The 10,552-nt window shown below is 35.6% G+C and overlaps 1 protein-coding gene across 1 annotated transcript; it reads left to right on the forward strand.

Moving 5' to 3' along the window:
• The first annotated feature begins 8,069 nt into the window (after nucleotides 1–8,069).
• Nucleotides 8,070–9,890, forward strand: LOC136025569 (uncharacterized). Its single transcript, XM_065701595.1, has one exon. It carries the CDS (start codon nucleotides 8,070–8,072, stop codon nucleotides 9,888–9,890), a length of 1,821 nt encoding a protein of 606 aa, XP_065557667.1.
• The last annotated feature ends 662 nt before the right edge of the window (nucleotides 9,891–10,552 follow it).

Below are 10,552 nucleotides of genomic sequence, written 5' to 3' on the forward strand. Positions count from 1 at the left end.
TAATTTTTGTTAAGATTATATGACCTTTAGCGGGTGTTTCCCACTATTTTCTAAAATAACGCAAATTTTCTCAGGCTCGTAACTTTTCATAGGTAAGACTAAACTTGATTAAATTTATGTATTGAAAATCGGCATTAAAATGAAATTCTTTTGATGTAGCTATTGGTATCAAAATCCCATTTTTTAGAGTTTTTCTTACTATTTAGCCGGGTCACTCCTTACTACAGTTCGTTACCACGAACTGTTTGATCAACAGTATAAGTAGTTCCTATTGATCGAACTGTTTGAAAGCGAGATTGTCATTAAAAACGTGTTTTTAAATCATTATCTTTCATTTCAATGAATTACCTTGTTTTTTCATAATTTATTTATTAGTCATGATCAGTGCTGCAACAAGTACTCCAAAGTTTTACTTAAGTATCAAGTATTAAGTACTCATTGTTTTTTTTACTTAAATATCAAGTAATAAGTACTTTCCAAATTCTTACTTAAGTATCAAATATCAAGTACTTGCCAAAATTGTACTTAAGTATTACTTCAAGTACTACTTCAAGTATTTATTCTATGTGTATATAGTCGTTACGCGCCATATTAGTTACGTGCCATTGTGGTTTTGTCCCTGAGTCCCACCTGTGAATATATATATATATATATATATATATATATATATATATATATATATATATATATATATATATATATATATATGTTTTTAAGTACGTAAAACTTGCGAATATACAACATTCTTTGCTGTCCCATTATCTGTGCAAATAAATAGATTGTCGGGTTTAATGACTCTTGAAAATGCAATACATAGTTGTGCATGGGAAAAACAATCCGTGTTCAGATCTATACCTCATTATTCTAATGATAGCCCTTGAGCTTTGTTGATGGTGATTGCTAATCGAACATTCCCTGTGTCCCCGTCGTTATTTATATATCCCCCAGTGTCCCCCGGCGTCCCCGTTGTAGTTGTGCCCCTGTGTCCCGTTCGTCATTTATATTCCCTGTGTCCCGGTCGTCATTTGTGTCCCGGTGTTTTTTTCTTTTTAGTTTTTTACCTTTTTGATTTTTGTCCTTTTTTAAGTTTTTTTCTTTTTAGATTTTTTCTTTTTTTAGCTTTTTTCGCCCCATATTAGTTACGCACCATTGTAGTTGTGTCCCTGTGTCCCACCTGTGAATATAGATAGTTGTGTTCCTGTGAACCTGTGTAAACATATATATATATATATATATATATCTATATATATATATATATATATATATGTATATATATATATATATATATATACATGTTTGTAAAAAAATATGCAATTTCTCTTTGAGTGTCCCGGTCGTCATTTGTGTGCCGGTCTGTAATTTCGTCAGTCGACACACATGACGTTGGTCGACAAACAACTTCATGGCGACATACAGCTCAATCCTTATAATAACGTCAGTCTACAAACATGACGTCAGTCGACAAACAACTTCATGGCGACATACAGCTCAATCCCTATAATGACCTCAGAAGACAAACATGACGTCAGTCGACGCACAAACATGACGTCAGTCAACATACAAACAACTTATTTATATATATATATATATATATATATATATATATATATATATATGTATATATATATATATATATATATATATATATATATATATATATATATATATATATATATATATATATATATATATATATATATATATATATATATATATACATTATTGATATCAAGTCTATGCTACCTTTTTTAAAGCCATTCTGGAGGCTTCTTACTCCCCTTCCCTTGCCTATAAAATGTCCCCTGTCATTCTTATTTTGGAAATCTTAATCAAGAACCAGAATTTCCGTTTTATCGTTTTTAACCGTTTCTCTTGTTTGGCTGGTACCCACCCAACGAAGTCCAAAAAATAATCTTAACCAATTTTCAACACAACGGCTTGAAAGCAAAAGACTTTCAAAACAATTAAGTGCAGTCAAAACTCCTGATTGGATCAGACAGATCACATGACAGGATTCTCACAGTGCACGTAGAGTTGAACTTCTGGTGATTAGTGTTCAGTCAAATCTGGCACGTTTGAAAAAATACACGGCTATTCTTAAACACGTGGGAATTATAAAAAAAAAATAATAAAAATATTCTTTTCCCTTATTTGGCTGGTAGACACCCAACGAAGTCCAAAAAATAATCTGAACCAATTTTCAATACATCGGCTTGAAAGAAAAAGACTATCAAAACAATTAAGTGCAGTCAAAAACTTCTGATTGGATCAGACATATCATATGACAGAATTAATACAGTGCACGTAGAGTTGAACTTCTGGCGATTAGTGTTCAGTCAAATCTGGCATGCTTGAAAAAATACAGGGTTATTCTGAAACATGTTGGAATGGTGGAAAAAATATTGAAAATAAGAAAATAAACTTTAGATTGGCTTTAAAACAGATAAAAGGTAATAAAGTAGTTAATTCTCTGATTGAATAAGTAAAAACCTTAGCAACAAAAACAACTCAAATGTAAAAGTAAGGAGCCAAGTGAGTCAGTTGCAGACTTTTTTAATAAGAGAAATCAAAGCTCAATAAAAAGGAGCAGCAAGAGGGTCGTAAACGTGAATAAAGTAGCTAGTCTTTTTACATAAATCATCACTGGAATACCGAATCCAAGAAGGCATATGTATTATACCAAATCGATTAATTATTTTTCTGTTTTCGTGTCATCTAGTAAACCGGAGGAGGAATTTGCAATATCTGAAATAAGCCGCAAGTAGAGTATGGCGATTTTTCTTACGAAAGAGATGAGACATGCCTGAGAAAAACAAAAGCACAGGGGCGCAATAAGCATTATAAATTATGCAAAAACTGTTGTAACGGCTTTTTTTGGGGATATTTATCCGTAAGCGACGCGTAGGTTTTTGACGGCTTAATTCACTAGGGATGAAAAGGTAGTGGAAAGTGTTGGACAGAAAAACAGACCAAGCCAAATAACTAAAGAAGAACATGGCAAAATTGCAGTCCCAGGAACGAATGGAGCGACCACATAAGGGCTATTAAAACAAATAAACTCGCATTTAGACGCATTAACTGACAGTTCAATCTTAGATGGTTCATTGGTTAATATAGTAAAATTGGAAAGCAATCCACAGTGAGTCCGGGCAACGAGAAGAACGTCATCTGCATATGCAATAGAAGACAAACCAATATTACCGTAAGAAACAAAACTTTTAAGGGGACGCAAGGAAGATGCAAGCACACATTTAAATATACTAGAAGACAATACGGCAGAAGTTGTAACCTATCCATTTCTAGCAGCAGTTTTCACACCATGAAGTGGCAAAAACCATGAGACTAAGTCGAAAATCTTCTGACAAAAAGGGAATGAAGCAAGAGCTAAAAGCTCATATGGCACTTGTGACGAAGTCGGAAGAGCCAAGAGCTCATATAGCATGAGCTCTAGCAAAATTATAAGAATCAATCGATTAATTTAAAAGAAAAATCGGGGGCTTAATGACGGTCGGCATTTGAAATAAGTCTCTGAGACACAGGGTCCTTTTAAATATCAAAATTCATTAAGATCCGATCACCCACTCGCAAGTTAAAAATACCTCATTTTTCTAATTTTTCCTCCTCCCTTCTCCCTTACCCCCAGATGGTTGAATCGGGGAAATCAACCTAATCAAGTTAATTTGTGCAGGTCCCTGATACGCCTATCAATTTGCATTGTCCTAGTACGTCCAGAAGTACCAGACTCGCTAAAGCACTGGATTCCCCTAATTACCCCAAAGATAGTAGATCAAGTCCGGTTTCGTCAATCACGTATCTACGACATTTGCTTATTCTACCCACCAAGTTTCATCCCGATCTCTCCACTCTAAGCGTGTTCCAAGATTTCCAGTGTCCCCCCCAACTCTCCCCCGATGTCACCAGAACTGGCCAGGGTTGAAAATAAGAAATCCGAGACATGAGTTCCTTCTTAATATCAAATTCAAAAATATCTCACGAACGGTCACACGCTCTTAAGTTAAAAATACCTCAATTTTTGTAATTTTTCCGAATTAAAACCCCCTCCAACTCCCCCAAAGAGGGCAAATACATTTCAGTTATGTCAATCACGTATCTAGGACTTGTGCTTATACTTCCCACCAAGTTTCATCCTGATCACTCCACTCTAAGCGTTTTCCAAGATTTCCGGTCCCCCCAAATCCCCCCAATGGCACTAGATCCGGTCGGGATTTCAAACATGAGATCTGAGTTACAAGGTCCTTCTAAATATTAAATTTCATCCAATGAAATTCAAGATCCGATTACTCCTTCCTCAGTTAAAAATACCTCATTTTTTCTAATTTTTCAGAATTAACCCTTCCCCCAACTCCTCAAAAGAGAGTGAATCCGTTCTGTTTATGTCAATCATGTATCTAGGACTTGTGCTTATTTTCCCCACTAAGTTTCATCCTGATCCCTCCACTCCAAGCATTTTCCAAGGTTTTAGGTTTCCCCCTCCAATGTCACCTGGTCCGGTCAGAATTTAAAATAAGAGCTCTGAGACATTATATCCTTCTAAACATCAAATTTAATTAAGACCCGATCTAATTTTCCCAAATTAACCGTCCTCCCACTCGCGTGTGAAACACAAAGTAATTTTTCTCTGGGGATGGAATATTTGGTTGAAGGTTGGCTTCAGTATGACTTATTTTGGAAAAGGGTTATTTTTAGGCTTTGGGCAAGCCATGGGTCTAGCTTTCATTTGGATCCATTGCTCCATTCGCACATTATACTAAATTAAACCAAAAGCTTCACTTTTTCAGCACTTAAAACCCACTCCCCCTAGTTGTATTTGAGTTAGGGTTTTCATCTCCAAACTTGATGCCTGCCAGGGTCCTAGGCACCTTTGGTTCAATCTTCACTGAGATCCATCGATCTCTCGCAAGTTACACTGAATTAAATGAAAAACTCAAATTTTTCTAGTACTTAAAGCCCCCTCCCCCTAATTAAGCTAGGGTCTTCATTTCTAAACATTATGTGTCTTATGGTTTTGGCATCTTTGGCTTGACTTTCATTGAGATCCATTACTTCATTCGCAAGTTAAACTGAGTCAAACAAAAAACAATTTTTTAGCACTTAAAGCCCCCTCCCCTCGCCCTAATTATGCTTGGGTCTCCATCCCAGAACTCAAGGCATATATACTCTTAGGCATCTTATTCAATTTTCATCAAAATTCATCTCTCCATTTGCAAGTTACAGTGAATTAAATGAAAAACTCGATTTTTTTTAACACCTAAAGCCCCATCGCCCTAATTAAGCTCAATTTTAATCCAAATAGTTCAATTCTAATACAAATTTGATTGGCGGTTCTCTCGCTATACCCGATTGCACAGATGGGTGGACAGAGAGACAGATCTCAAAATCTGTCTTGATGGATATTTTCGACCATCCAAATAGATGATGATGCCTGGATGATGATATGCTATTGTTTTCTTTTTTTGGATCCAGTGAGCCAACATGGCTACCAAAGTCCGTCCGTCTGTGTAATCACGTAAAAGGGGAGAATCGCTGGTTGGATTTGGATGAAAATTTTGATGGCCAGATTTGGTGCCAAGGATCATGAGACACATCAAGTTGAAAGATGAAGACCCTAGCTCAAATAAAACAGGGGGGAGAGGGCTTTATGTGCTATAAACAGTTTATCGTTTAATTCAGAGTAACTTGCGACCGGAGTGATGGATTTGAATGAAAATTGAACCAAAGAGGCCTAAGACCATGACACATATCAAGTTTTGAGATAAAGATCCTAGCTCAAAATTAACAAGGGGGAGTGGGTTTTAATTCCTGAAAAATTTAGGTTTTCTGTTTAATTTAGTATAACTTGCAAATGGAGTAACGGATCCGAATGAAAACTAGACCAAAGATGCCTATGATCAGGGCTCATATCAAGTTCTGGTATCGCAAACCCTATCTCAAATAGGGCGAGGGGGAGAGGGTTTCAAGTCTTAAGAAAGTTGAGTTTTCCTTTAATTTAGTAGTTCTTATAACTTATGAATGGAGTGACAAATCTGAAGTCAGATTCGTCTGAATACCCGAATTTGCTGGAACAAATTTGAAAAAATATCACTGCATTGGATCCAGCTAGAATTCCTTTGAATTGTTTATTACAGACAACATTTAGAAGGGCAAAGATTCATAGCTGCAGTAGTTTTACCAATAATATGGTCCTGAAGATGATGAAATGGTAGAAATCTGGTTCAGCTGACGAGATGACAAACCTTAAACACTAATGTCAGAAATATAAGCCTAAATAGACTACAGTATGCAACATTTAGCACAAAACCAGAGATTTTAGCTCACTGTCAACCAGTGAACTGTGAAATTATTTCAATTTTGTTTGTTATATAACTTTAAAACAAAATTAAACCAAGTGTTAATCATACTAAAATTTTTTTCGTCAAAAACAAACACCTTATTTCATATCCAAAACAGGGCATGGAACTATATTTGAGTTTACTCTAAATCTAAAGGGTGATGTTTTCTTGTACATTACCAAAGCACACACACACAAAAGCTATATCTGAGTTTGCTCTAAATCTAAAGGTGATGTTTTCTTGTATATCAGTCTTATTTCAGAGTTCAATGCGTTAACAGCTAAAATTGGATATTTTATGAACACTGCTAAATCAGTGAGTTTCTTGTCAAGTGAATTAATTTAACATTTCACAATATTTGGTTTGGGATCATAGAGTCTTTTAATCCTGACCTAAGCTTCATAATTAATTCAGTGACCTTGTTATTTCGCAACAATTGCCTTGGAATTATAGAGACTTTTAATTCTTACTTATGCTTCATAATTAATTCAGTTACCTTGTTATTTCGCAACAATTGGCTTGCAATTTGTAATGTCATATATCAGTGACCTATATTTATAAATTGAACGGTTTAAATTGTGTGGTGGTTGAAAACAGTTGCCTTGAAAAGATGCGAAGTATTAGTGAAAAATCGGAGGATCTGAATGACTTTGAACTTACATATTCGCCTGTATTAAATTTTGTCCAAAGTAATTGGCAGAATTCGATTTCTGAGAAGGAAATTATTGAACATGGAGTGGATTTTTTTGCTTCACCAAAAATAGTTGAAGCTAAGGCTGATTTATGGTCGAAACTTGCGCCTGATGAAATTCCCCCTCGACGCAGTGGTGCAAAGTCTGCAACCAGTAATATTAAATACATGCTCGATCTTTTGAAAAAGTGTGATGAAGCTAGCATCTCTATGCCAACTTATGTTATTAAACTTCCAACTGAAGTTCCAGTGTTGCTGGCTGTGGCCTATTCACAATTGGCCTCTAAAGTTTCTAAAGTTCATCAACTTGTTTAAATTGTGTCAGCAAAGTTGGACAATTATAGCCTCACTTACCCTCAGTTACCAAAACCTATTGGCTCTAATCACCAGTCAACCACTATTGTCGTCTCTCAAGTGCCGTCTCATCTATCGGATCCAATTAAAAGGAAAGACGCTATTGATAAAATCAATGGCATTGAACTTGTATCCAGTATTCGCCCGGTTCACGATAAGTGGTATGTAAATATTGCTAAATCTGCTGCCGAAGACTTCCGTGCATCTGTTCCCGTCATCCTCGCCAGTACGTCAACCAAAGAAATTTCTAAGAAATATTTGGCCATTATAAAAGGTGTTCCAGAGGATTATGCGATTCAGTCTTTCACAAATTGTAGCGGTATTGTTGCTGCCAAAAGGCTTGGCTCTTCGAAAACAGTTAAGCTTGATTTTGTGGATTTTTTTGCTAAAGCAGCTTATTTCAAAGACGGTGTACGAATTGGTTATGAATTCTTTAGACTGAGTGAGTTTAAGGAAATTCCAAAGTGTTGTTTTAAGTACCGATCGCCCCATCACTTCCAGTCTTCTTGTCCCAGTCCTTTGCCCACATGTGCTCGTTGTGCCGGCCCTCATATTAGTTCAAAAGAAAATCCATGCAATGCCTCACCAAAATGTGCCAATTGCAATGGTGAACACGTGTTCATTAGCATGTCATGCTCCGTTCTCCGTGGTTTTGCTAGTCAACAAACCTCTAAATGACTTTACAAATTTCAATCATATCGCACAATATCAATGGCACAAAAAATAAAGATGCTTATATTGACGATCTGTACGAGAACTTCGACGTTATCTGCCTGCAAAAAACTTTGTTAACTGCCTCTAGCAGAAATTTCCTTCATCGAAGCTCTGTTCATTCGGTTTTTACTTCTGATGCTGTTACCACGCGTGGCCGCCCTTCTGGAGGCCTGGCCTGTATTTTTAAAAAAAGTATTGATCTTTTGAACCCATCCCTTTTTTATTCGGATAAGCACATTCTTGCTGTTAGAGTAAATAGTACTGTGTTGGCTAATGTTTATCTTCCATATAAAAGTAATACAGTGGAGTCAATAAATAAATTTGCTATTACATGCAAGTCTTTAAAGTCCGTGATGAATCGTGTCAAGGAAAATAAACTTGATTTTATAGTTCTTGGTGACTTTAACACGGATTTGGATGGACAAAGTTATCGATCCCGAGAAATATTGGAGTGCATGTCCCCTTACGTGATTCTGAAGAAAGATTTGTCATACTCCTATATCCATCAATCTGGTAGTGTTTCTAATATTGATAATATAATCAGTTCGTCACAGCTAAAATGCTCGATTATTCATGTTGATATTGAGTCTGATGACATTGACCATCTATCGCTTTCATTTACTAATAAACTGAAACGTAACCTTTGCAATGGTGCCCCTATTGGGAATTCTAAATGGTTCAAATGTAGTAATTGGAAAAGGGCCGATATTGCTTTATATATATTGTCTTTATCTACACTTCTTAATTGTTTTCGTGTGCCTTATCATCTACTCCAATTGCAAGTAAAGGGTAGTAAGCGTTATCTTGATATATATTATGATGATATAATTAGATGTATGAAAGAAGCTGAAAAAATTGCGATTCCCCAGGAACGTATTCGTATAAAAACGCGGAAATCTATTTGGGCTGCCGATCCTGAATTAAAGAATTTTAAAAATAAGGCAAAACTTTGGCTTCGAATTTGGGTTGATTGTGGTAGACCTATAACGGAGTCTGTTGCGGATATAAAGCAGAAAACAAAGAATGATTATAAAAAGTACCTTAAATCTATTCGTTATAAGGGTATGGAATTTCCAGCCTCTAAAAAGGATTGGTCTAAATTGATCAATTCTGAGAAGCTGGATAAAAGTGATCTTTATAATAGTGATTCGATTTCTAGTTCAACTAGGTATGTTTACTATTCGGGAATTTCTTCCAAAATTAATTGTTTTGTGCAGTCACATTATTCTCGGTTGCTTTCTAAAATTCTACCGCCTTCGCTTCATCAGGGCCATATTGTTCTAGTATCAATAACTGCCGTTGAAAATGCAATTACGCAACTGAAATCTTTATCTATTGATATTGATGATATTAGTGTAAATAATATAAATCCAAAGTGTGCTGTTCTTTTATTTCATTTGCAGTTGTTGTTCCAAATGTGTTTAACATCTTCTCTGGTTCCGGATAGCTTTCTTTGTGGAAATGTCACCTCAATTCTAAAGCGGGTAAAACTCCCTTCTCATTGTTCATCTTATCGCCCTATAACCACTACGTGTAACTTGAGTAAAATCCTTGAATATATTTTAATTCCTCATTTAAATGAAAATATAAATTTCGGATCGAATCAATTCGGGTTTCAAGCTGGTATTGGTTGTCAACATGCACACCGTGTTCTTTCTTCCGCCCTTAAGAATAGCATGGCTGAGGGATCGCCACTTTATATGTGTACTTTGGACCTTTCTAAAGCTTTTGACAATGTAGTTCACAGTCAAGCTTTTTTTCCCTTTTTTATAATGGTGTAAATCTTTCAGTCATTTTTCTTCTTCGTTTTTGGTATGAGAATTCTTTCCTCCGAATTAATAAATCTTGATCTCCATTTGTCCGTTTATGTCGAGGTGTCAAGCAGGGAGGGGTTTTATCACCTAATATATTCAAAATTTGCATTTCTGGTATTTTAGATGAAATTAGATCAAATTATTTTATTGGACTCTCAGATGTTTCTTATCTTGCTTATGCAGATGACCATTTACTTTTGTGTAAAAATAAGCAAGGTCTCTCGTTTATGGTCTCAAAAGTTTTAAGTCTATTTTCTAATATTGGTCTTTTTCTTAATGTTGAGAAATGTGAATTTCTAGTTTTTAATGGTCTGACTTCCTCTAATGCTCCCTTAGCTTGTCGCGGTTTTTCAATACCCTTTGTTTCCACCTTTCGGTGGTTGGGTATTACTGTTACGAATTCAATTTCTTGCCTACGGCAGTGCACTGTTCGTGATGTTCAAAAGAAAATTCAAACGGGCTATTCTAATATAGTTGCTAATCGAGGGAAGTATAATAGACGTGCACTCGGTAGACTATATGCTGCATTTTGTGATCATTCTGTCCTTCATCTTTCTGGTCTTTATCCCCTTTTAAAAAAAAAAGATGTTAATCAGATTCGGATTTTTTATTTCAGATATTGTAAATTT

Source organism: Artemia franciscana, chromosome 3, assembly GCF_032884065.1.
Source record: "Artemia franciscana chromosome 3, ASM3288406v1, whole genome shotgun sequence".
NCBI lineage: Eukaryota > Metazoa > Arthropoda > Branchiopoda > Anostraca > Artemiidae > Artemia > Artemia franciscana.